We start from the raw sequence: 26,560 nt of genomic DNA on the forward strand, positions 1-26,560 counted from the left end.
AGCTGTGCTTCAGTCATAACACTGTAAGCTGCTAGGCAACCACAAGCTGGTAAATCAGAAAATGAATCTACAAAGACACAGAATACAAGCCGTTTTCATTCTCAATAAATACTCTTAAGGAAACAGGAGTAGAAGAATTTATATGAAAATTTATACCAAAAAAAAAATAATAACCCAATTCTTACTAGTGGTATTTACAAGCAAAATATTCACAGCCAATTTCACTTTCACTCAGTGTCTTCACCCAAGTGAGGAAGGCACACAACATAGCAGTTCTGTACAATCAAAAGATGATGCTCTTAAAGAGCAGGACTGTTTTTGGTCCTGACCTCATCTAAGGTAAGGATTGCTCATGTGGCAACACTCAGGGTGAATTTGATTCTAAGCACCAAAACCAAGCAGAGGAAAGCGTCAGGCAGGGTCTGAGATGTGTGTATTCCTCTTCACCTGACTGGTCCCCCGTGCAGCTGCTGCTGTCTACTTCCACTGGCCCCACTGCAGTCTGATTAACCTTTCCTTGCCTAACTTGTCCCAATTCCTCCTTGGATGGTACTGCAACCCAGCTTGAAATCCCAAGGCCCCTGCCTTCTTGCTTCTCCAAGTATGCTCAGCCATAGGACCCAAGCACTCTCATCTCAGAATGAATTGGGGGGGAGGGGGCGGGTAGCTTCTTGCTTCAGTGACACACCTCTGAAACCAGTCCATCCCCATAAACATCCAGGTCACCTGTCACCAACACACCCAAGGACCAAAATGAACACAGGGACATGTTTTAGTTGCTCCACCCATTTAGAACTAGCTGCTAAACACTTAAAAATCAGGAAATCTCACATCAAATTTGCTGCTTCTTTTGAAGAAACAGAAACTCTTTCCCATGTGGCAATGACCGGCTGAGCCAAGTAGCACTATCCTCATAGTATGGAGACACACTCTCCACCTGAACTCTGGTGTGCCACCTCCTCTGCTCCTAGGCATCTGGGATTGAGACCACCTATCTTGGCCCTGGTATCAAGCCTGGCACCAAGACAGCAGGATCCCCTGTGGGGTCCTTGATGATGCTTCTTTCTGGTTAGGTCCATATGAATTCATCAGTGAGTCTAGTGACACTGACTCTCAAAAAAGAAGGGGTCTAATTTGGCAGTTTCTCAAAAAGCCAAACAGAATTCCCAGGTATTTACCCAAAAGAACTGAAAGCAGGAACTCAAACTGATCCTGTTGAGAGCAACATTGTTCACAACAGCCAAAGACTGGAAATAACCTGTGTCAGTCAACAGATAAATCAACAGATGAATGGGTAAACAAATGTGGTACACATACACAAATGGAATATTATTCAACCATAACAAGAAATAAAGTTCTGATAGATGCTACAATATAAATGAATCTTGAAAACATTATGCTATGAGGAAGCCAGACACAAAAGGACAAACACTGTATGATTCCACTTACATGAAATGTTTAGAGTTAAATAAATTCACAGAAACAGAAAGTAGAATAGAGGTTAACAGAAGCTGAGGAGAGAGAAAACAAGAAGTTAATGACTAATGGGTACAAAGTTTCTGCTTGGAGTGATTAAAAATTTTGAAAGTAAATAGTGGAGCAGGGAGGGTATAGCTCAGTGGCAGAGTCCAGTGCTTAGCATGCACGAGGTCCTGGGTTCAATCCCGCATACCGCCATTAAAAATAAGAAGAATAAACAAATGAACATAATTACCCCTCCCCCAAAAAAAGATAGTGGGGATGGTTGCACAACACTGTGAATGCCACTGAACTGTACACTTAAAAATGGTTAAAATAATAACCTTATGTTAAATTCAACCACAGCTTTTTAAAAAGAGAAGGGGTCAAGATCCCAAGCCTTTTATTTCTTCACTCCCTGTCCTCTCTGGAATCCATCCACTGCCCCCAATCAATTAGCCCTGCATCCAGAAGTGGAGGGGCTGCCTGCATGGCCAACCAGGAGGCTTGGCTATGCTTTCCTCAGGGTTCCTCCTTGCCTTACCTATAAAGCACCAAGAGAGGCCACTAAAGTAACTTCTCACAAGTCTTTTCCCAAGGGACTTGCTACCTAAATGGGCAAGTGACAGGCAATGTCTCTAGCTAAATGATTTTAAGTTCTATTCCCTCATGCACTAGGCTACATCCATGGTACGAAAGCTAACGTTTATTGCACACCCACCCTATAAGGAGCACCGGTGCTTTAGGCCAGGACTCCAACCCTCACCCAGCAATACCACAGCACTATTACCACCAGATAGCATTAATGATGCCCAACCTACAAAGACAGGAAGTCACAGAGCACGAAACCAAATCTGCCTGGCTCCCAAATCCTTGCTCTAATTCCTATCCCACAGTCCTCAGCAAGAGAACCTAACCCAAAATGAAGCAACATAGGAAATGTTTATTGACTATAATCAAAACACCTAAATATCACAAAGATATAAACTCTATATAATACAAGTATGAAATAGTGGTAAAATAGATATATGTAGCTTGGAGCGGAGGTGGGGTGGGTAGTGGGCAAGGATTAGAACGTTTGGTAAGAGAAACTTAAATTTGAAGCTTGGGACTACCATTAACTGTGTCTACTTATGGCAAGCCCAGGTGAGGACATTTTCACACAAAAACAAATTTTTATCATTTGAGTCACTGTTCACTTCCCTCTGGTTTCAGCCAGAGAGATGGCATATTCAAGAGTCCAATGGAAGGACTACTTACAGAACTGTGGACAGAGTTGAGAGAATTAAAGAGCAGGGATGGGGAAGCACCTGGACCAGCAAAAGGCCTGGAGGAGCAAATGGTCAGAACCATCCACAGGGGCTGTAAGCAGAGAGGGCAGAGAGGAAACCCATCCCACCAGAGCAGCCCTAGGGCCGAGAGCAACCAGAGCCTGGGAAGGGGCAGAGAACAAGGCGACAGGATAAACGGGTCAGTGGCCAACACAACCGCTGAGAAGAGGATCCAAGGATTGGCGGGGGGGGGAGGGAAGGTCTCACTCTGAAGTGCCTGCATCTCACATCTCAGCCCTGGCGCACAGCCTGCGTCCAGCAACAGGGTGAAATTCTACACACCCTGACCTTTCACAGTGACCAGGTCAAACCTGGAACGTCCACAACTCCAAAGGATTTACGACCAAGGGCATCGGATAACTAAATCCCAGGAACGGGAGTTCCTCACGAGCTTAACTTGTCGCAGTCATTTCGGGTCCCCTGTGCCTGGGACACAGTAGGCACTCAGTAAATGCCTGTTAAACTGTGTTCCTTTTATTATTTAGAGGTTTCGCTCAGACTCAGCCTCTGAAAGGCCACGGATTTACTGCACTTTTTGTTACCTGCCAACTAGCGAAGACCACAAAAGGCTGGGGTGGACCCGTAAAACAGAGGTAATGAATAAGTCATTTCTAACAAGGCTGGTTTTATAGGCATCACACCTCCGCTGGGCCAAATAGGCTCATTTTAGAGGTGAAATCTATTCTGCAAGTGCAGAGACCAAAAGAGAGCCACGGGCGGCACTGAAAGAAAGGGAGGCGTTCCGGGTCGGAGCTCAACCGCCGCTCCGACTGGAGAGGCACTAACTTCCACTGACGGGGCCCGTGGGTTTGCGTTCAACATCCGTAGAAGTCTCCAGGGCCTTCATTAAGCCTGCCCGTGTAAAACGCCCACCATTTGTCCAAGGCCAACACAAACAGGCTCCTGATGGAGCAAGGAGCGTGGAGCTCGGAAGCCAAGAACGCTCTGCGTGGCGAGCCCTGGGTGCGAGTGAACGCCTGGGCGGCGGCCCCGCCAGCCTCGCCCTGAGGTGGCACGCCCGGGCTGACGCACAGGCATGCGCACAGGTACACGGATGTGCGTACGCATGCGCACAGGCGCACAGGCATGCGCACAGGTGCACATACGCGTGCGCATAGCCACGCACACGCAGGCGCATACGCATGTGCGCGCCATCCACACCCCTGCGGTGCTGATTGAGCCGCTGGCCTGGAGCGCCAGGCCCGGGACTGATGCCGAGTTACCACAAGGGCTCACCCATCCTAAATTATGTGCCCATCATCTGCACCCTGGCCTTGACCTCTCTGGAGCGCTGTGCGTGAGCACAGGACACCCCAGCACAGAATCTGGTCAACAGCTCTGCTCCCGACTAGGTGGGAGGCCCTGCCTGTTCCTCATTTTTAAAACGGGAAAACGGCAACTCTCCTTTTCGGCTTTAACATTCAAGAGTCAGTGCTTCATTCCAAATGTTTAATGCTCAGTTAAAACTGTAACACCATCTCTAGGGTTCCAAAATTAAAATAAGCATGTTAACCAAGCACAGAGAGAGGCGGCCGGTGTGAGGAGGATTAGGAGAAGGCAGAGGCCTTTCTACTCTACTTATTTTAGCAAAGGTTCATGCGTTCAGATGGTTGTCAACGTGACACTCTGGAAAATTAAGAGAATACCGCATTAGAGGGGAGAAGGGTAGGCGTCCCCTTCTCCTACCCTGCAAAGAAAGAGCAGATACGCAAGCAAGCATTCAAAAGAGATAAGTCTAGTAAGACAGGTTTCAGAAAGTCTTACTAGTTGACAGGAAGGAGTAGCTGGCTGACCAGTGCGTACTTGGTACAGTTTCTAAACTAGAAAGTCTGTTAACAACAGAGAAAACTACACCAACTTTTTCCTGTAGCTCCAATTTGTCAGTTTTCCTCGGGTACATCAACAGCTGATTCTTTTAAACTGTTTAACATGGTTGTTTACAAAACTCCCATTATACCTGGATAAAGGGTGACAGCTAGATTGGACCAGGCAGCCAGTCCGAGCCCGGTAGGCTGTTTACTGCTGGCCTGTCCTCTGAGGCCCCTTGGGTCTCCCAGACACAGGAGTAGAGGAAGTGTTTCACAATACTTTAGTGGGAAACGCCAAAACGTTTTTAAGTTTTCAAACGAAACACTTACTAAATGCCTACTATAGGCAAAATACTGGAAAAGGGATACAAAGATTAACAACATATGGTCCTTGCCTTCAAATAAGCTTGTATTACAGTTTAATGGAGTAGACAGATATTCACATAATACAACAACATTTGTACACTACTTCACCAAAAAACAATTCTTTTAACCTTATAAAAGCAAGCAATCAGATCTAAGATTCCAAGTCACAATACTTGGGTTAGAAAACTGAAAGAAAAATTGTAACTCCTATTCGTGTAACGTCGTTATCAGTGGAATTTCCCTAGATCAGGGCTGGTACAATTCTTTTGCTGGGCATTAACGATAAACTGCTGTCCTCACAGCATACGGCTCTAAACATGTTTTATGTTCTATAGTTCAGGACTTTTAAAATATACTCTAAGAATTTTATACATGCTGGCCCATGTTGAGATGGGATGTGCCCACAGCCCAGGAGGGTGATGACCAGCTCTCCAGAACCATTACTAGTTTTACTTCAAACAAGAAAAAAGCCCAGGGCCAAGTGGAAACTAATGCCACTCACTTGCCAGCTTCTAGAAGCAAAACTGTGGAAGCCTCTTACTCCTGTAAATAACTTGCAACAAGTTCTGTGTTTTACTTAAAGGCAGTAACATATACTACTATTGGAAAAAAAAACCCTCTTTATCACATTGTTGCAAATGTTAACTATCAGTGAATCCAAGTGAAGGCTACATGGGCTTTGCATACTATTCTTTCACCCTTTCTTAGGTTTCAATTTTTTTTAATAGAAAGTTGGGGAGAAATAAAGGGACTTACTCCAGAATTTCTCTAAGGCCTCTGCCAGCTCCAACATTCACTGGATATTTTTGTTCTGCCATTAATCCTGGAATCATCAAAGATACAGCATTTGTTTAAAAGAAAGAAAGAAAGGAAAAAGAAAAGAAAAGACCAGACCAGACCAAACCACCACCAAGAATACCTTCTAGCATTCACATCTTAGTTGGATCAGCATAGCCCTTCATCTCGTCTGCACTAGGGCTGGGTTGCTAAGGTCACTTCAGGCAAGAACACCTCCTTGGAAAACCCAATTTTGATTGTCACAGGCCGTTCCTCCAGAGGCTGGGATCCTGAACAGTCCAAATGAAGGTCGTTCCTTCCTGAGCACAAACCCCAGGGCGTTTCATGAAGCTTTTCAGTATACATGGAATCAGTGTATTAATAACAGCTTATTGGCACTGAATGAAAAACACACAAGTCTTAATCTTGGGTCTTGAATTGGGTCCAGGTTCTACGTCATCGCTGGCTGGAAGGGATACAGCCGTAAGCATACTTGGTGACTGGAGGCTGTGTAGTGAGACCTGAGTTTTGAAACCAGGATTGGTAGCTTAACAAAATTTACTGGTTGTAGAAAAAGTAAACTTGCCTCTAGGGAGGTGAGCTCAGCCGCGCCATTCTGACAGCAGCCCCTGGTGGCCAGTTTAGTAAAAAGTGTTGGCTCTGATGCTGAAAGTTCCGACCTTGTCTTAATGAAGGTTGCTGCAAGCAGACAGGCCCTGCTAGGTAACGGCTGGGGGGTGATTGGGGAAGCAGCAAAAATCCAAACTCAGATGTGCCTTTGAATCACATAAATTGCCAAATCATTAGGGTACCTGTCACTTGCATTGGAAAAAAAAGTATTGTCTTTTGAAAGCAGGAAAAAATAAGAGAATTTCTTTTAAAAGGGCAAGATAATAACATAAAGCAGATAATGCTTTAGTTTGAAAGTTACCGCATTCCTTAATTACGTAGTAAACCTTTAAATATTCAAGGAGCATGGATTCCTACACAAAATAAAGCATGTTCTTCTTCCCTACACAACACACTCTGGTACAGTAATTTCCACGTACCCAACGATGGGAATTCCCGCTGTAATACCAGGCGTTGCTCCTATGGCAGAAACTTCTAGAAAATGCTGTTATCGCTCATTCAGAGAATAAGATAAAAGAGTCAAGATGGTAAGTGAAGTCTGCTTTCCAGTGCCACAGATTCACACCAGTTCACTGGATATAAATAGAAGAACGTTCAGAGGCTGACAGTTGGCTTCAAAGGCAGACAGCTGTAGGAAGTAGGAGCCACAAACTTCAAGCCGACTTCTCCGTAAGGTGCACTCCGTCCTCAGCTAAGAGAGAACAATCTGGAAACAATCTGCTGGGCAGCTGCTCTCATCAACAAACTGTTTATTGTAAGAAAGTGCCTGGGTCAAAGGCTAAATATCAACCCGAACCAAAAGCATACGAGCAAAAATCAATACCGTCCCTGCTACAGAAACCCAGGACTTCCCAGAAGAGACGGCGAGAAACTCATGCTTCGTTCCGAAAGGGCAAGAGATGGAACAAAACTCCGAAATCTCAGTGTGTAGGGCTGTTTTGCATGTTATTACAAATGGTTATTTGCTGCTATTTTCAGAACAGGAGTTAAAATGTGGCGTTCAAAGCAGAGACAGAAATCAATTTTACAGATCTCTTCCTTCCAAGACTAACTGTGATTTATATCTAGTTGCTTCTTTCTTGTGTTTGTTTTGTAAAGAGACCGACAGACTTCTACACAATGCATGGACAATATAACCCATCTTTAAATAAGTCTGATTACAAACTGGACCACTGCCTGGGTAAGAGATTCCAGGAAGGAACTGTTTTAATTTAGGTGTGACAATGAAATACCACTGCTTATGTTTTTAAACAGAATTCTTATCTTTTAGAGATACATAGTAAAATATTTACAGATAAGAGATCTGATCTGGGATTTGCTTCAAAATAATACAGGAGGAGGAGTGGGTAGGAATAGGTAAAGTGAGGTTGGCCAGAATGGAAAGCTGGGGAGCACAGCGCCGAGCACATATGGGGTTCATTACGTTATTTTGTTTACTTTTGTATATTTGAAATTTTCCACGAAACATTTTCTTTTACTTGTGTGCACAATTCAGCAGTTGCTGCGAAAGAAAAAATGTTTTCTTAAATATAAAAGTCTTCTTAAATATTAAAAAACATACCAATGCAAATTTATTAATTCTCCCTAAGGATATACATACACCATGGTATCCCTAGGTGCCCAACATGGCTGTTTGCGAGAAATGTCTGAAATAAAGCAGTTAAATTCTGAGTCAAACACTAGAGAAATAGAAAGAGATGCTCAGCATTCCCAATGAGTTCCCAATGCGTTCATGATCCACCAAGCCAGACTCTGACAGAAACAGTACCACAGATGGCATTCCCACGGTTTAAGTGCATCAGGGAGCATGAGGACATATATGAGCTGGTGAGAAAATCCAACTGACCTACCTAAATGACAGGGACCCTGCCTGGAAAATAGCCAATTTAGCACACGAACTTTGAAAACACAACTTGTTTGTAAATTTGAGGCTCCCATCTCTTGCATTGTTAATTCTTAAACTGACAGGAAAATTAACTTGAGAAAGAGCCTGAAATAAATAAAATAAAGCAGAAAGCAGAACATGTTTCCATTATGCTTAAATTATACTAAGAAAAAGTATCTTTCAATGATTTCAAACTGTTCCAGTATTGAGATGAAAATGGTAATACAAATTCTCACAAAAGAATGCATTCAAAGGAACTGCTTTATAAGTTAAAAAAAATTATTTTTTTCACATCTAATTGCTTTGCTGGGACTAGCGTAAATACTGCAGGAGTCCTGGAAAGGGTTTAAAAGGTCATTTCATCTACCTTCCCCAGACAGAATAGAGGGTTTGGTAATGAGAATTCAGTGTCCTTAAGAGGTCATGTTCTGTGACAAACTTGGCTAATCTGAGACATGCCAGACCTAATCCCATCACCAGGAAAATACACGCAAAGAGGAGAATCTTCAAAAGTACAGACCTTTGACCTTTAAAGGACTGAAAAGCCACAGAAAAACTTAAATCATCACGTATCTCAAGGTTGCCTATAGAAAGCAACAGTCTAGAGTAATAATCCAGGCGATTCTAGGCAGAGACAAGTCTGGATAGTCCCCATCTCCCCACCCCCACCTCCCAAAAAATGAAGCATCATTCTTTAACCTATGAAACCACAATTTGATGTTTTCTTTTAAAAAATATATTTCCTTATTTACTGACATTAAAAACAGAAAGGGGGATTACTGGTGACATCATTCAATTACTCTCTAATAACGGCCGCATGTAGGATTCATTTTTCCTCAAAGACAAGAGAACAATTTGTCAAATACTTGCCTGTGCCTTAGAAAAGCAGACACAGACCTTTACAAGTTGTCTTAGAGGGAAATTCACTTTTTTTTAATTGAGGTATAGTTAGTTTACAATCTTGTGAAAATTCACTTTTAATTTTAATTTTTCAAGCTTTTACTTTGCCTGCAGAAGGTAAGTAGGGTTAAACTAAAAGTTTTTTACAGTTCAGGCCTCTGGAAAGACTCATGGTGAGTGACACTAACTAATGGTCCCGGCACATTTCTGTTCAGAATCAGGCAATCCACCTTCGAAAGAGATTCTATCTGGAATCTGAATTTAAATCTTGGAGGTGCAGGAGCCGACTGCCAATACAATCCCTGTCTTTGCCCATAACCCCTATCTCACCACACTCGGACAAACAAGAGACACGCCAGAGAACTTACACCCATACAACAAAATGATATTGTAAATCTCCATGTGTTGATGAGAAAGTACATTTCCCTTTTAGCAGAAATCTCCATATATTATAATCTAAGTCTTCTCTTATCCTAGGGGGTAAATGGGAAAAAGACTTCCCCACCAAGAAAGATCCTAATTCAGTAATCTTATAGCATTTTCTTTTAAAGTTTTTATTAAAGCAGTTCATATCTTTAAATTGTCAAGATTCGAACATCACTAAAAAATGTCAATGAAAGCAAGTATTTTAAAGACTCTAAATTGTTTCCATTTAAAGCCATGTTCCTCAATTGATCAAATGGGTTTGATCTCTAGAGTTTTATACGAGGGACAATATCTCCAACAATAAGAACAAAATTACAGTCTACATGCCAATATTTCTTCTGCTGATTACATTAGTAAACCAAAGCCTGAAAATATTTTAGGAAAGAAAAATACTCACAACACAAGCAGAGGGATCAGGCAGAACTGAATTTCTCAGAAACACAAAGGACCTGGAAGGCTCTGGGTGGCACACACGTGCCTGGAAAAATGCACCTACTCCGGCAGCCATGATGCCAACGACACAACCAAGAAAGCGATCAGCATTCTCCTCTTATCTTCAAGAGAAAGAGACTGGTGGACAGCAGACTAACCTTGGCCAAGTGGCCAAGTTTTCCTGCCGCCAAGTTGGCCTGCTTTCATGAGGAAGCCAAAGAAAGCTTCGCCCTGTCCTGACCCAGCCTTCCTGCTGAGATCCAGCCCGGGAACACCGCCACCCGGTACCCCGATTTCACTACCCTTTCTGCTCAGGCAGGGGAAACGGAGGATTAAACACCATTCGGGTCCACAAATTGCCTGTCAATTTGGAAACCCTGAAACACTCAAACATTTTCTCAAGACAGCACAATTCTCGGGGCAACATTCTCAAATTATTATTGCGAATGGAAACAAAATGTGCTCCCCAACTGTAATTCATGTCCCTGAAAACTAGACTGTAACATTTATCAAACGGGATTTGGGTCTCAGACCCCAACATTCCTGAACTGACCGGAGATTCTGCAGTCGGGAGAGCTGGGCTCCGAGGATCCCACTGTGACCACGGGCCACGCTGTGCCCACCTCGATCCCGGCCTCGGCTCTGCACCTGATCACAGGGGCCCTTTGATCATGCCCTCTAACCTGGCACCAGTGTGGGCTTATTCCCGAGGATGCATTTTTTAGACTTGGGAGACAAAAAAATCTGTTCTTAAGGACATTGCAAGACTTCCGAGAGACAGCTTCAATCGACTTCCCCAGGAGGTAACGTCACAATCCATACCCGCTCACACATGGCAGCTATTAGAGAGCTGGTGCAGAAGACAGAAAGCATTTGGTCTTGGAGGATTTTTTTATTCCAAAAGAGCCTGTTTCCCATCCACAAATCTGTGACTGCATCCACGGTGGATATAAATAGTCTGCAGAGATAAAACCACCCTTCCTCCATAGGGTGCTCTCCCCAGAAGGAAATTGCGAAGAAGATGCTCCCTCTAACCCACTTTTCCCTCCCCCAGGTCAGCCAGCAAGACTGTAACACAGAGAACACCCTAGCCAGAGCCCCACCAGTTAAAGTGGAGCGCCACCAAAGTTAAAGCTGTGTTTGTCTGCCTCTCCCACGATGGGTGATCAGCCTCTACCTTGACTGGAGCCCAGAAGTATTCACCCTAGAGTCACTTTGAAACTTTCTTGTGGAAACAAGATTCAAATAAAAATACAGCACATACAGTAGCTGAAAAGCCTCCCTCCCCACCAAAAAAAAAAAAGAATAAAATAAAGGCAGCTAAGGGAAACATCCCAAGCATTATTCCTTTGGCATTTCAACGTCAAACTCATCATGTCCCCTTTGCCATACGTATTATGTTTGATAACAGGAAGTCGGTTAAAATGAACAAAAAGTTTCCAGTTTAGGTAAAGGGCAAAGGAAGAAAGGAGAGAAAGAAGTATATGAAAGCCCCTTAAAAACATTCGTAGCTATAAAAGCTTTTAACTGTTTGCTTTAATCTGCCAGCTGCTCCTTAGCTGCGCCGTATTGTAAAACGGCCGCCACAACACCCCGTCAGCCACATGTCAAGAGCTATTCAGGGCGCACCTGGAACTCGGAGTTTCTCTCTCATTTGGATCTCTGAAAGTTATTTTTAAAGCTGCATTTCAGGAGTCCCTCTCGCTTGTACCTTCAAGATTGAGAACTAGGATTAAAGGTGGCGGGAGGGAAGATTCCGTGCCCAGTACTATGCTCAGGAAATGGAACGCAAAGACTCTTTCTCTTAACTGGAGACTTCCAAGTAACTCAGAAAAACTCAGTTTTTCTTCACTGCTCCACATCCCAGTTTGCAAGGACCCCTCCCTGCCCTCTCCACAGTGGCAGGGCCCCCGTGAGACTCAGTTGAGACTCTGACGCCTGGGAAGGCCCTTGGTAGAACTATAACATGGGCCAGCAAGATGAGAAATTGTCTCTTGTTTTCCAGAAACTTCCACCGCAAGGTCTCACACTTAGGAGGCACTTGGATGTTTGCTAAACGAAGTGGTCGGTCAGAGGAGGAGTGAGTGCTATGTGGTATGATTTAGTCTAAGTTTCTTCATAAAGCAACCGACATAAAACCAGTCATCGTTTAGGTGGAAGGACCAATTCAGGAGTTTTCCGATAATGTTTACAAATATCAAAACTATCCTTATCAGCAATACCTGTTTTGGGATGGGGGAAAAACGTTTCACAGCAGATAATTTGGGGTTGAATCCAAATGAAATGTGATACTCGTTCCTGCTTCTAAGCGCATGTGATCCATCCCACAACTCCCACACCACCAAAATTACACACACGCACATGGTGATTTTTGCCCAGTTGCTTTAATAACAAAATCGAGTTGTCACTTCTTGTTATGGTGACATCTTGACCCCAAGGCAAAAGAACCATATACCCTCTGGCAGGACTCCTGCCAATGTCCTGCCAGCTTCTGCAGCTCGGATCACCTCCACACCACTAGCTACTGGCTGTAAGGGACGCCCAGAGAACCTCAGCTTTGTAGTTTCAGACCCCAGACCCAAGCGGTGATGTCCCAGGATAAGGGGGCAGGCTGAGTCCTCCCAGGCTGCTGACCTCTGCGGAGGGCTGTGCACGGTCCCTCCCCTCCCCCGTCCCCCCTCTCCTCCAGGGGCAGCAGGCATCTGTCCCCACCTGTCCTGGCCTGTCCAAATCAACCAGCTGCCCCCTCTCGGCACAAACCCGGAGGACTCCACCGCACACCCTCCTTCTTTCTACCATGTCCCGGGGAGAGATAAAAATAGAAACAGGGCCTGGAGAAATGGAAACAAGAGAGCGAGTTTCTGGACCGACTGGACTTTAGGTGCTGCCAGGGAAAGAACTGTGACTTTTCTATAAAATCAGTGTTGCTCACAAACACCCCGGTGTCCCCCACAGGAAAGGTGTATCCTTGCTAACTTCCTGTCACCACCGATGGCGGAGGGTGAGGTGGCCGCCCAGCCATCTCGCTCCACCAACCCCATCGCTCCTAAGTCTCAGCTAGAGACTAGCCGCACTCCAGAATGGAAGTTATCTATTTGAAAGGGCTCAACACGGAGGTGTCAGCACGTACGTGGTCTCCTCCGAGAAATGGTTCAAACTAGTTCAACAGTCAAGAAACCACTACATCCAAGCAGGGGTGGGGACACTCGAATTAGGAGAAACCACCAGTAGTACCTTCCAGCCACAGGAGCAAATAGACAGCTGAGGGCTTAAACCTAACAATTGAATCTAATAGTTGTAGCTTTAACTAGCCATCCACCAGAGTAAAGTCTTTTACTAACAAAGCTTACCCTTTGAAAATAATTAATAGATGTCAAACATTAAGTAAAATATCAATACTTACACCAGAGTTCTTGCCTTTTATCATTCAAGTTTAAACCATTTATGGGATACCTTCAAAGTCCAATGACAAACTTTAAATTTTTAAATTTTTTTAATTGAAGGATAGGTGATTAGCAGATACAAACTACTGTCTACAAAGTAGATAAACAACAAGGTCTTACTGTTATTTTTATTTTTAATAAAATTTAATAAATAAATTTTTATTTTTAATAAAAATATTTTTATTTTAATAAATAATTTATAACTTATAATTAATTTTATAATTTTGCTCATTATAAAAATAATACCTGTTCAGAATAGAAAATTTGGAAAAGAGAAAGAAATTTTTTAAAGTTTAGTAAAATCACTGTTAACCTCACCACCCAGAAATATACCCTCCATATATACTGTACTTTCTTCCAGTCTTTTTTTCTACAGACATAAGCACGTGGTGTCCATGTGCTCATGTGTTTTATAGTTTACAACGTATTGTAATTTTGCAGAGGCCTGAATTTCAATCCTGCCCCTGGGAGATTCGATTAAATGGGAAGAGCTCAGTTAGACCCAGAGTGTGCACCTTGGCAGAGCCTCGCTTCCTGTGGTGTCATGCATGGTGACACTCATGACTGCATTTTATAGCAGAAATCACATGCCACCGCGGTGCCTGGGTGTCGCGCAGGTCTCAGAACACACCTCCCACACATGCCTAGGGCCGAGTGTACTTTGGGTTGAGTGTTTTTTTCTGCTTGGATCATGGGCTATTTTTTTCCATTTATGTCACAGTAACACGGAAGTACATGGGTGCCTCATAAATCTTCCGTGCTGTTTGCTATAAAGAACGAGTGTCGAGGCACCAAACTGTATAAACACAGCTGGTGTGCAGTCAAGCTATTTAGATAACCAGTCTGTTTATTTTGTTCTCTCATAGTCCATCCTATAATAGTACCTAGTACACAGTAAAATGCTTAATGAAAGGTGAGTATTATTAACTGTGACTCTGAAATAATTTCTTCAGGCCCAAAAGAAAAGTGCCACCAGTATAGTGGAAAACTACTCAATTATACTATGCAAAGCGCATATGGGGAGAAAAAAAATTAAATCTCTGAAGAACTACTTGATAGTTCTCAGGTGCCTGCTTCCCAGGCAGCCTGGCTCAGCAGCGACACCGTGTGGTGAGAGGTCTCGCAATCCCACCAGCACAGAGCACTTCACAGGCAGCACAAAGCACACCGGCATCTTATCCATAAAGCAGGTGAGAAATCTAAGGATGGGCCGAGTGTAACAGGTGATGGAAGGCTGGGATCCTTTCCATGTCACTTAACCCCATGGGGAGCGACGACGTCTACGAAGAAGGCTCAGGAAGGAAAACCAAAGTACCATCCAGTTCTACCCCCAATCTGCCATCCGTATCTTTAACATTGAGCCACCAGCACAATGACTGGGTAGGTGTCCCGAAATGTCTGCACCTCGGCATCAGAAGAGGCGCCCGAGGAATCTCTCGGCTGCCTCCAGGAAGTCAGGGAGCAGCCACCTTCACATTCATCTGCACAGTAACCCTTCATAGATCTTGTATTGCAGGAAAACACACTCTAAAACCCTGAATTCCTACGTTTCCTCCTACAGCAGATTCAAGGTCTTCCCGAGAGGAGCTAATAAACACTGAAAAATGAGGATATATATACACTCACTCTCAGTTCCTTGGGCTCCCAAAGTAAAACACTGAAAAATGAGGATATATATACACTCACTCTCAGTTCCTTGGGCTCCCAAAGTAAAACAGACTTCAGAGAGAAGCAGTTGGGAGGGAAAAGTAGGGCAAGATCAACCAGACCAAGTGGAGGACCCGAAATGAGAAGTGAACACTTCTGAAAATTACTCTTTCCCAAAGCTATTATGTAATAAAGAGCTTGGTCGGCTTGGGGTCCGTATAGCGTGCTTGTGTATGTGTATTTAGGACAGCTATTTGGGGGAAAGGAGGGTATAGCTCAGTGGTAGAGCGTATATGCCTGGGTTCAGTCCCCAGTACCGCCACCAAAAGTAATCAATAAATAGATAAACCTAATTACCTACTCCCCCCAAAAACAAATTTTTTTTAATCTAAAGAAAAAAAAAACAGATCCTCGGGCAGGAAAAAACACATATTTACTTTAATGTTATTCAAGCTTTGCACTCCCGTGATTTGTGAATGGGGGTTACTAATCAGTAGATGAAAACGTATCCCCTCCCACCCCCAGGCAGTTTAAAGAACCAGAAGGACAAAAATATGAAGCATCTACCGTGTATTTTAATATACACAGACACACAATACAAAGCCCTCGGTACTATTTCAGGTCACGCCCATCAAACAGAAGACACAAGAAAAGCTGAGCGTCCCAAACTTCTGCTCACAGGAGAATAACACGAGAGCAGGTCACTCTGTCCTTTCCATTGCTGCGTCCAGGAGTCAAGAGGCACTAGTCCCAAAACTAGCACAGACAAGAACTCCCAGGAAAGGTCAAGGAGCACTGCCAGGGGCAAGCCTGGGTCTGACTTGCTCCCTGACCTTGGGGCAGGCAGGCATGCCCTCACCCGTCCAGCCTCAGCCCTCCACACTCAGGAAAAGAAGGAGAGAGAAGGTCTGGGAGAGTGACAACCACATCCCCTGGGACCAGAAACCCTCACTCTTAAGGCTCTGCCCCCATTTCTCCAAGGGGGGAGGTCTATGAGCATTGAAGCTCTGAGGACCAGATTTATTTTGACACTTTTTTATATAAGACACAAGATGGAGGTTATGTTTCTCCTTCTATTAACTTAACACATAAAACAGAGATAAATGATGTGGAGCTTTGAGTCCTGAGATCAGGGTGCAAACAAAAGTCATACCATTAATTCCCAAGAGCACCCATTAAGAAGAGGGCACACTGGTTAAAAAAATGTAATGAAAATGCAATGAATGTTTCTTAAGTGGAAAAAAATCATCCATTACTACAGTTTTAATTTTTTTAATTAAAAACATTACTTAGGGGGAGGTTATAGCTCAGTGGTAGAGCACATGCCTAGCTTGCACAAGGTCCTGGGTTCAATCCCCAGCACCTCCATTAAAGATAAATAAACAAATAAATATCTAATTACCTCTCCTCTAAAAATATAAAAAACAAAACTAAAAACATTACTTAATCTTTTTAAACTAGGCACCAGGCACCTATTAGACACATTACACACTTTTAACGTCCTCAACCTCTGAACAACTGTAATAACAACATAATAGTAATGATAACTGCACTGAGGTTTAAATAACACAATTTGCACAGAAATTCCACATACAAGTGAACCTATAAGGAGGTATCCTAATCCTAAATGCCCTCAGATTTTATATCTGTTCCCCAAGGGAGCCCATCCTGCTCAGACAGCTCACGGCTCTACTCTCCTCTGAAAAGTCAGCTGCCAAGGGACAGAGGATGACCCAAAAAGGAATCCCTTCTCTTTAAAAAAAAAAAATGTTGGGATAAGAGGTGTGCTTTGTTCCTTTCAAGGGAAAGCAGGTAAGTTTGGTGTTTAGAGTCACCTGGACTGTCAGGTATTTGCTGAAACTATACACTTATGTCACTAAACTCACAAATTTCTCTGTTTAGGGGAGACAACAGAGAGAGACCCACACAGTAACTTGCCACAATTAATAAGAAATTGACAGCTTGGCAAAGCAAAGAGATTATCGAGAAGACACACCTGGAGAAACTGACAACCGGCCCAGCCAGGTAAGAACCAAAGACACCAAAGGCAGAAGGCAGTCAGGGGAGTCCCTGACCACGCTCCCAACTGCGTGGTGTCTTCCTTTCGGGCAAAACTAAAAGATAGAAGCTGGACAGGGAAAAAAGAGCCCTTTTTGCCACAAGATGGCAGGCGTTAGCACAAATGAAACAAAAGCTGTGATCTTCCCATCCAAAGATTCGCTGAGAAAGGCCCAAATCAAAACAAAGATTTTTAATTCCAACAGAATAAACTGTGGTTTCCAAATACACTCCTGTCACATAAAACAGTATCCTTTTCCCCCTCAAATGGAAAAGGGCCATAACTTTAAGACTTAACACCCTCTAAACTCCAAGAGTCTTCTCTCCCTCCCTTACGTAAAACACCAAAAAAATTAGTTATACTTGGACAACTTTAAGATGGTTTCCAAACCTGAGGTCAAAACAGAAATAGAAAATCAAAATGGAAATCAAAACCGAAACCCACTGCAACAGAGTGATCGGGGAAAGGGTCCCCGTATTGAAGGAGGGCATCTGAGGTGCCCCCTCCCTCGCCAGCACACTCACCTCAGCCACTGACAGTAAGTAAATAGGTGTTAAGGCAGGAACTTGTTTTAAGTCACAGCTTAGGCCCAGCGTCGTCAGGATCTCCTTAAGGACCTCATATCTTCTGCTATTGTTCGACTTGAGCAGATCAAAATCCTCTTGAGTTTGCACTATTGGAGAGCTGGGGGGTAGCTCCAAGTGCACCTGAGGGGAAAAGACACCACTTCATAAATCGGAGGCAGTCAGAGACATTATGAAAAACAGTGTCCACCGGGAACTATATTCAGTACCTTGTAATAGCCTATAATGAAAAAGAATATGAAAAAGAATATATATATGTATGACTGCATCACTATGCTATACACTAGAAATTAACACAACACTGTAAACCAACTCTACTTCAATAAAAAGAAAGAAAGAAAAACAGTGTCTATCCGTTTTTCTAAAAACTTGAACATGAGTCGTCCTCATTACCAATAGTATGTAAATTTTGACCTTAAATATTTGGAAAGTAGCAACAACCAATAAAAAGATTCAAGGAAGCCCATTAAAAACGTGGCTGTGAGGCTGAAAGGGTATGGTAGAAATGACCCTGGATAGTAATCAACTTTTCAAGTCCCAAATTTTATCACTAACTAGTCACGGGACCTTAGGCAAGTCACTAAACTTGGTTACACGAGCAAACAGTTAAGAATATGATTGTGCTGAGAACCCAACGCCACCTGCTCCTGAGCTCAGGGAGGCACAGTGGGTCATGCTTGAAGCTCTTAGCCTACCAATAGCCTAACGACTGGGAAACCATATGGGGACAGCAGTGGCCTTAGACATCACTTTAACAGTGTTTGCAGGAATTCAAATAGATGAGGGGGGTGTGGGGGCTCCAAAAAGTCTTACCCCTCCCCCTCCTTCACCTGATAAGACTTGGAACTTCATGTATTTATATTTAGTTCAGGCTTTATTGTAGTTAAAACTAAAGTAGCGCCCCCTATCAGCAGTCTGTGTCTTGGTGTGAAAGAACATACCGGAACTTCTAGCTCCCCTGCACAAGAACCTTCCTATCAATGGTCTGTGTCTTGGTGTGAAGGAATGTACTAGAACTTCAGCTCTCTTGAGATCAGATTTGAACCGGGCATGAGAGCCTGGAGGATGCCGGAATACTGAGTAACTAGAAGAGACTGAGCACGTTAATTTTATTTTCCTTTGTTTCTGCAGGGGGTTAGCTGTGGGATTCTACTGCACGCAGAGCCCGGCCGGGCCTGATGCCGCAAGAGCATTATAAAGTAGAAAGCATAGTGCCAGCCTTTGGGCAACTTAAAATCTCTCAAATCCCACTCAAGCCTTGTCCAAACCAAAAATACTACCCAGACAGGGTCCAAAGCAATCCCATTGTTGAAAGTTGAAGCCAATCTGAAAAGGTTTGTGGAGGACTAGCCAACAGAGAGCCCGTGCTCCAGCCGCTCAGTGGAGGGCTGCCTGCTTCCCCTACGACTGTCAGCCAGAAGCAGCAGGGAAATCTGTCCTCTAAACAGCCCTAGAAAAGGAAGCAGGCAGAAAAGTGAGATCCTTTAAGGTATCTGAATCCTACTGAGTCCCCTTCTCCTACACGTTCTTACCCAAAATGTGTGCCTCTCCCTCCAGTGGACAAAGCCAGTGCTGGTACAGTCCATCAGCACAGGGTGGGTCACGTTAAATTCACGTGAGCATGGAACTGTCCCGGAGGTTACCTCCTACAGGTAGCAGAAATCAAATGAGTGAGCTTCTGTCCCCACCTGGGCCCAAGAAGCAGAGGCGAGCGTGGTGCATGGCACATGAACTTCCTGGGCTGAGCGAGTACAGAGGGGGACTGAAGTCACTGTCACATTTGAGAGATGCAGGGGAGAAAAAGGAGGGCTCGCCCTAAGAGCAGGCCTCTGGGGTTCCAGGAGGTGAGGGAAAGGACAGCGCTGACACTGTGTGCGCGTGCTATCGCCAGTCTCAAGATCAGGTGCCTGTACAACAGAAGTGAGAAGGGAGGCCACATCTGCCTTTGCAGCTCAGGCAGGCAGGGCACAACGGAGCGTGCGCGTGCTGGACCCGCCCCCTGGGCCTCTGTGGCACCCGACCCACGTCTCATCCTTGGGCTGTAATGCTGTTACCGTAGTGACGGGCCCATTTCTGTAACTTGGCTTTTAGACCAGACCAAAAGCCGGAACTAAAAGTGTCCCCAGTCACAAAGAGGGAGAGGAGGGCACTGCTGGCATCTGGCAGGTAGTGCTGTCCACACCCGGTAAGGTGCGGGACGACCCCACAACAAAGCAGAATCCAGCCCAAAATGTCAGTGGTGCCTGGCTGAGAAAACGGGCTACAAAAGCAGAACCTCTTCTGCCATGTGCTAAGCTAAATAAGAAAACAAAATATTTCAAATCCATTTCAGAGGCTCTATTTGGACAACTCCATGCCAAACTCCTGGTCCATTTGATCATCAAATGTCAGCATGAATCCACCACCTTAAATTTCCCCTGCAAACCTGACCGGTAGAGCAAGTACACCAAAACTTCCTTTTCCTGTATGAAGCTGCACGCCGAAGGGCCCCGCGTCAGCTCCTCGGCCGTGAGACCACCACTCACTGTGCAGCTGTGGCTTGCCCTTGAAGTACTTCGCCTCCTCTTACTGGGTTACATCATTACGCCATTTATGACAAAGATGAAGACTATGAAATTGAACAGGGAAGGAGGAAACTAACCAGCCTGTGCTAACGTTTATCGGTTGATCTCGGCGGCGAGGTACGGTAGTGACACAGGCCCAAGCAGAAAAGAGTGACCCTGTCACACAGAGACTGGAAGTCATTTAAAGTCAAAAATGACATTCTAATCCTCTGAATCTGAATTTTTGAAGCTGCATCAGATTGCCTTTTTTCCTAGGGCAACGCACGCAGTATCAAATTTTATGGCAGTGATGGGGTCAATTTAAATGGTGCAGCAAGCAGATTTGCTATGTAACTCAGAGAAATGGATCGCCAACAGTGCCGAATCAATTTTCTAGTACAAGTCTGTGCACAGGGGTGGCAAAATTCACTATCCAAAGCTGAAATATGGCTCTAGGAAGTCAGGTTTTTAAGTGGATTTTCTGAGAATGCACAGTTACTATAGTTACCATATTTGCCAAGAAAAAAGATAAGAGGAACATTTATTAGGCTTCCCAAAACTGTCATGTGGTTTGCAGTCCACATGAAGCCTGCTTGTTCATCTGTCCTGATGTCCAGATTTCTTAATTATATGCACCTGTGTCTGAGTATTATTTAAGAACATATGAGCAGGCTTTAGAACAGCAAAGAAACAAAGCTCTGCCTCCTTGAAGAATGTTTGGTCAGAAAATCCAAGAGACAATTTCTAGGATGGCTAGAGAGAGGTACAGCTCATGAAATGAAAATAAATCACACCAAAAAAGAAAGAAAGAAAAGGAAAGGAAAGGAAACAATTCTCAAACTCAAAAAGATCCCAGTAACAAAACAAAATGTTACACTCAGCCTGGGAACCACTTTGGGCAAAATACCTGTATCTACTTGGTTTCTCATGAGACCATCAAATCCTTAAGGGTGAGCATTCGTCTAAAGACAAACACTTTTGCCCAAAGGCATTAAAAGATTTGCAGCAAATGATCGGAAGTTCTGAAGTGGTCTGTCTTGTTACTATTTGCTGAAACAAACAAAAAGCTAAAAGGAAAAAGAAGGTGGGAAAAAAAAACCCAGCACATGAGCCGAAGGAGCCCCTTCGGATGGGAAGGAAAGTAGCCTTTTCCTTTATTTCCTTTCCCGTTTTGTTTTTACCTGTGTATTAATTTGCCATAGATCTAAATCGCTTCAGTATCCTCTTACTTGAGATATTTTTCTCAGCACTTAGATTTTAAAGAGTGACAAATCATAAAGGAATTGAGGGCTTGAAGATGTTTTCCATTCTCATTACCCCACAGTGGCTGAGCGTCCACCCAAATCCCCAACATCAACTACAATATTTAAACGTGACAGTTACTAATGTTTGCAAACACCACCCCAAGGCACTCAATTCCCTACATTAAATAACAGTTCAATTATATGAACTAGAGTGGGCTCGGAGGCAAGAGGGCAGACTAATGGATTTTAGAAAGATTATTACCGGTAGGTAGAGTGAAACAAGAGAGAAGTTTTGACTAATTCTTGGTTAACCAGCAATTTTTAATCAGCTGTTCTGCTTCGTTCCTCCCTCTCAAGTATTTTGGTGAAACAGGACAGTCATGCAACAGCAAAGCCCTGATCTCAACCTCAACCTTCCACTCACCAACAGCAAACATTCCCGGCCAAAGGCCAGAAGCATCCACACCACACACACTCTCCAAACTTCCCACGTACAGCCTTAAAGAGGGTATCCGGCCAAAGAGGCCCAAAGACCATTCTGTGGATACCAGCCTCCGTACCTGGCAAAGCACAGCTTCTCCTCCACGTGTTCCAAAAGGCACTTGCACAATCAGCCTGTCCTCATCCTCGCTGTCCAGGTGGCCCTGGAGCTTGCCCAGGCTGAGCAGCTGGTCAGGGCCCCCCTCGTAAACACCACCGCTGCTCAGGACGCTGAGCTTCACCCGGCTCTGGTCGGCCTTGCAGAACACCAGGCTCTGCACTGTGTCCTGCAGCGGGGCCTTGCTCATCACTCGGAAGCCGGCAAGTGTGAAGGATGAAGACAGACCCAGCACCTTCCCTCCCTGAGAAAGATAGGCCATGAACTTCCGGGACAGGTCCTCGGGGACTGGCTCCCTGGTGGCAATGACCAGCAACAGACAGTTGTCCGACCATGGGTCCCTGAGCGCACTTTCCGGGGACAGGTGGTAGAGAGTGTAACAGTCGGTGTCCACGCAGTCAGCCAGGGCCGACCGGACCAGCTGGAGCCTGCCCTGGGCGTCCTGGGAGTCGGAGCCCACATAGAGAAGGATGTTGGGTGCCTTTCCTGTGATGTTGACTCTCCTCCCTTCTCTCTCAAGGCTGAAGTCATCAGCGATCCCCTCCAAACCACTGCTATAATCATAGGGAAGATCTGGAATGTTCTCTGCAGAGGCAAACTTGACGGATTCGATGGTGCTGTTCTCCAGCTCCAAACACTCGTGGCAGCTGGACAGATGGAGGTGACAGTGCTCAACAGAGCCCACTTCTCTGTCGCTCTCCCCAGCAGGCTCACCTCCAGGGGCACTGCCTTTCCCCTGTGTGGGTGCAGATCCAAGTACCTGTGAGTCACTTCTGCCCACGTGCTCCATAGCGTCTGGCTCAGGCTTACTCTCAACCGGAGACTCCCCGTTGGGCTGTAGGGTCCGGGCTTGAGCGTCTGAGGCCTGATCCTTAAGTTCCTTAAGAGCGGATTCCTGCAAGTGCACCGCTAAAGCGTGAACAGAAAAGACAGTCCATCAACTCTTCTGATTTGTCGCGCAGCTCGGTTCAAAACTTCAGGGCACTTTCTGCACTCCATGACTTACGTCCCAGGGCGGCCCGCTCACCGCCCACCCCACCCCTGCCTCCGCCCTCAACTCTGAGGCCTCCTTGAGAACCACATAACCCCCTCCTACCTGCTAGGTGACCTCCTACCTGATGACCCCAAGAGAAACTGTGAGTTTCCACAACACCTTTCCCATACGAGCCAGAAACCTCAGACCCACCTACTGACTGGTGAAGAAGTGAGATTCAGGGAGGTGATTTTGCCTACTTACTTACAGAACCAATTTCTTGGGTGTCAATCTCCTATATGATAACAAAACTAAGAAACAAAAAAGGCACATATCTAGAGTCTATCCATGCATGCCCCAGGAAAAAGGCACACTCTGGACACTTCATAGGATAAACCAAGGAGAAAGGTTTCCCCAGGGTCTTAGCTCAGGACTGGAATATAAGTTTACAATAACTGATGCAAAAACAATTTACTGAGCACCTGCCACACATCTGACATAGTAGTAGGCACATGCAGATGGCAAATGGGGAAATTAAGTGGTTTACACAAATTTCCAGAGTTGGCAACACTCACTGGCTCAAGATACAAATGAAGACTTTCTTGTAAGTCAACTATTCTTCAATAAAATAAAATTTTAAATATATATGTGCAAAAAACAACACTTACATGGACATAGAAAGCCTACTTTTAAGCCTAAATAAGGAAGAATATTCTGCGTATTTCCCAAGAAAAGACATGTCCCAAAATATTGTAGTATGTATATTTTAAGTAGAAAACTGTTAGATTTAGGACTCAATAGTGACACTGGCTATGCTTTCCATTTAACTGAACTATAGGTTAGAAATTAGTTACCCTATATTAAAATGTGTAAAATAAATATTATATAATTTCTAAATTTGCATGCCATCTCATGGACAATGCAACTGTGGGAAATCCTTGTTTAAAAATTTTAAAAGCACTAATGATATACGCAGGGATACGCAACTCAAAAAAACCCTGACACATACATGAATGTTATACTGTTATGGGTCCATCCACACTCTTGACTGAATTAAGCTGCAAAATAAGCTCTACCCTTAAGTCATACCAAACAGGGGGGCTCCACGGTCCTTAAGCTCATAACTATGGTATCCTGCTACGATAAAAACATTTCCTAAAGTTACTTACAGACGATCTTTTGGGGTATCAGCCCATTAGCCATCTGGAGTCTATCTTCCAGGAACGCCACCCCCAGCTTGCTGAAGTCATCCACACTTGCTCTGGCGATTAACTGATAAGGATCCCCAGGTCTGCAAGCTAATGGCAAACAACAGTCCGACCACTTTACAATCTGAGAAAAGGTGAGTGAGGGAGGAGGAAGAAAGACAGAGTGAGATTATTCTTCTCTAAAATAACCTGATACCTTACTTTTTCCCTTCTGCTCCCACCAGTAAATGATGGTCAAACACAATGAATAACTAGATAATTGCAGTTTATTAACATCAAAGTTGTCCTGGTTCAAACCTTCTCATTTCTACCTGACAAGCAGGCTTACAAAGCACTAAATGTAACTCCCTCATTTAAAAGTAATTCAAGTCTTAACTGCTTTTCAAGGGACTATGAGGGGAAAGGGCTGTTCCCCAGATACTGGAAAAGCATAAACCTGCCCTCAGTAACAGGAAATAGGAGAAGACAGCAAGCACACAGTATCCAGTGATTCATGATGTAGCCCAGCTTTTCTCAAAGTGGGGTTCAAGGCCCAGTGCAGAACTCCCTGGGAGCACATGAAAACTTCATGCCCTGGGCACTATGCTCTGTCTGGAGCTTCAGACTGTCTGGAGTTGCAGCCCAGGAATCAGAAGTTTTAATGTGATAGCCACTGTCAGGGACTCTCCAGAGAGCTCCCGCCTGTCGCAGTTCACATTTCCACCACAAGGGGGACAGGGGGAAATGAGAGCAGACAAAACGGCAGTCCTTTCAGCCTTCCAGGGTTCTTGAAAGAATGGGACAGGGACAAGGAGAAGGGGAGCCCCTTGGGGTGCAGAGCCTGGATCTGGAGTCCGAAGCCTGGGTCAAACTCAGCGAATCATCACTGTGTGTCCTTAGGCAAGTCTCAGACCCTCTCAAGTCTCAGTGTCTTCATTCATAAAACAGTAATAATGACAGTACCCATCATCCCACATGCCTGTTACGTTCATGAGATTGAAGAGTTTATGTACAGCCACCATTAGAAAGCCTGGGTCAGAAAAAGTGCTCAATTAATGAAAACTGCTATTATTAGATATTGTGAATCTGGCTTTAAAGCAATATTGAATATACTGCTCCTTTTCTAAGATGCCATATTGAATAATTTCCCTACTTCCCAAAAATCTCAGGGATACAGTGCCCCAAATTTCATGATCAGAGGTATATACTTGTGAATTTCGTTTTTTATATTGGTAGGCTAGGTTTTCAGAAGTAACTCTTGCTGAAAACAATGAAAAGATGCTGGATAAATAAAGAAAACATCATCTTAAAAGCACTGGAGAATTGACTAGATAATGAAGAAATTCCAGGCTAAATGCTGGGGTAAATCCTGAACCTACAGAGGTAAGGGGAATTCCCACAAGCCAAGTCACTTCTGCCCTAAGCATATTTGCTCATCCAGGAAGCCTGAGGTTTAAAAGCCAAGGTCCAACTGGCATAAAGACAGACATATAGATCAATGGAGTAGAGCTGGGAGTATAGAAATAAACAGATGCATTTGTAGACAACTGATTTTGGACAGGGTCGCCAAGACAATTCTCTGGGGAAAGAATAATCTTTTCAACAAATGGTGCTGGTACAACTGGATATCCACATGCAAAAGAATGAAGATGGACCCCTATCTCATACCACGTATTACCAGGTATAAAAATTAACTCAAATGGGATCAAATCCTCAACAGAAGAGCTAAAGCTCCAAAACTCTTAGAAGAAAACATAGGCGTAAATCGTCATGACCTTGCATCAGGCACTGGTTTCTCAGATAAGAGACCAAAAGTACAAGCAACGAAAGAAAAAAATAGACAAATTGGACTTCATCAAAAGTACTCTGAGCTTCAAAGAACACTTTCAAGAAAGTGAAAAGACAGTTCACAAAATGGGAGAAATATTTGCAAATCATGTATCTGATAAGAGATTTGTGTCTGTAATATATAAAGAATCCTCATAACTCAACAATAAAAAGACAAATACCCAATTTTAAAAATACCCAATTTAAAAATGGGAAAAGGATCTTAAAAGACATTTCTCCAAAGAAAATATACAAGTGGCAATAAGCACTTGAAAAGATGCTCAAAAATCACTAGATAAAGGAAATGCAAATCAAAATCACAATGAGATACTTCATCTTCTACAAGGATGGCTATCATCAAAAAGATAGACAGTAACAAATGTTGAGAACGTGGTTAAACTAGAACCCTAATAACTGCTGGTAGAAATGTAAAATGGTGCAT

At 44.0% G+C, this 26,560-nt stretch overlaps 1 protein-coding gene across 1 annotated transcript in view; it reads right to left on the minus strand.

Annotated features, from left to right (window-relative positions):
• The window catches only part of HLCS (holocarboxylase synthetase), a 172,795-nt gene that overhangs the window by 134,754 nt on the left and 11,481 nt on the right, over positions 1 to 26,560 (minus strand). The window contains exons 3-5 of the mRNA XM_031687000.2: positions 24,274 to 24,436; positions 22,094 to 23,040; positions 17,687 to 17,869 (exon numbers count right to left, since the gene is read on the minus strand). Of these exons, the coding sequence (XP_031542860.1) occupies positions 17,687 to 17,869; positions 22,094 to 23,040; positions 24,274 to 24,436 (1,293 nt within the window). The remainder of the gene's footprint in view (positions 1 to 17,686; positions 17,870 to 22,093; positions 23,041 to 24,273; positions 24,437 to 26,560) is intronic.

The sequence above is a fragment of the Vicugna pacos genome, chromosome 1, assembly GCF_048564905.1.
Source record: "Vicugna pacos chromosome 1, VicPac4, whole genome shotgun sequence".
Lineage (NCBI taxonomy): Eukaryota > Metazoa > Chordata > Mammalia > Artiodactyla > Camelidae > Vicugna > Vicugna pacos.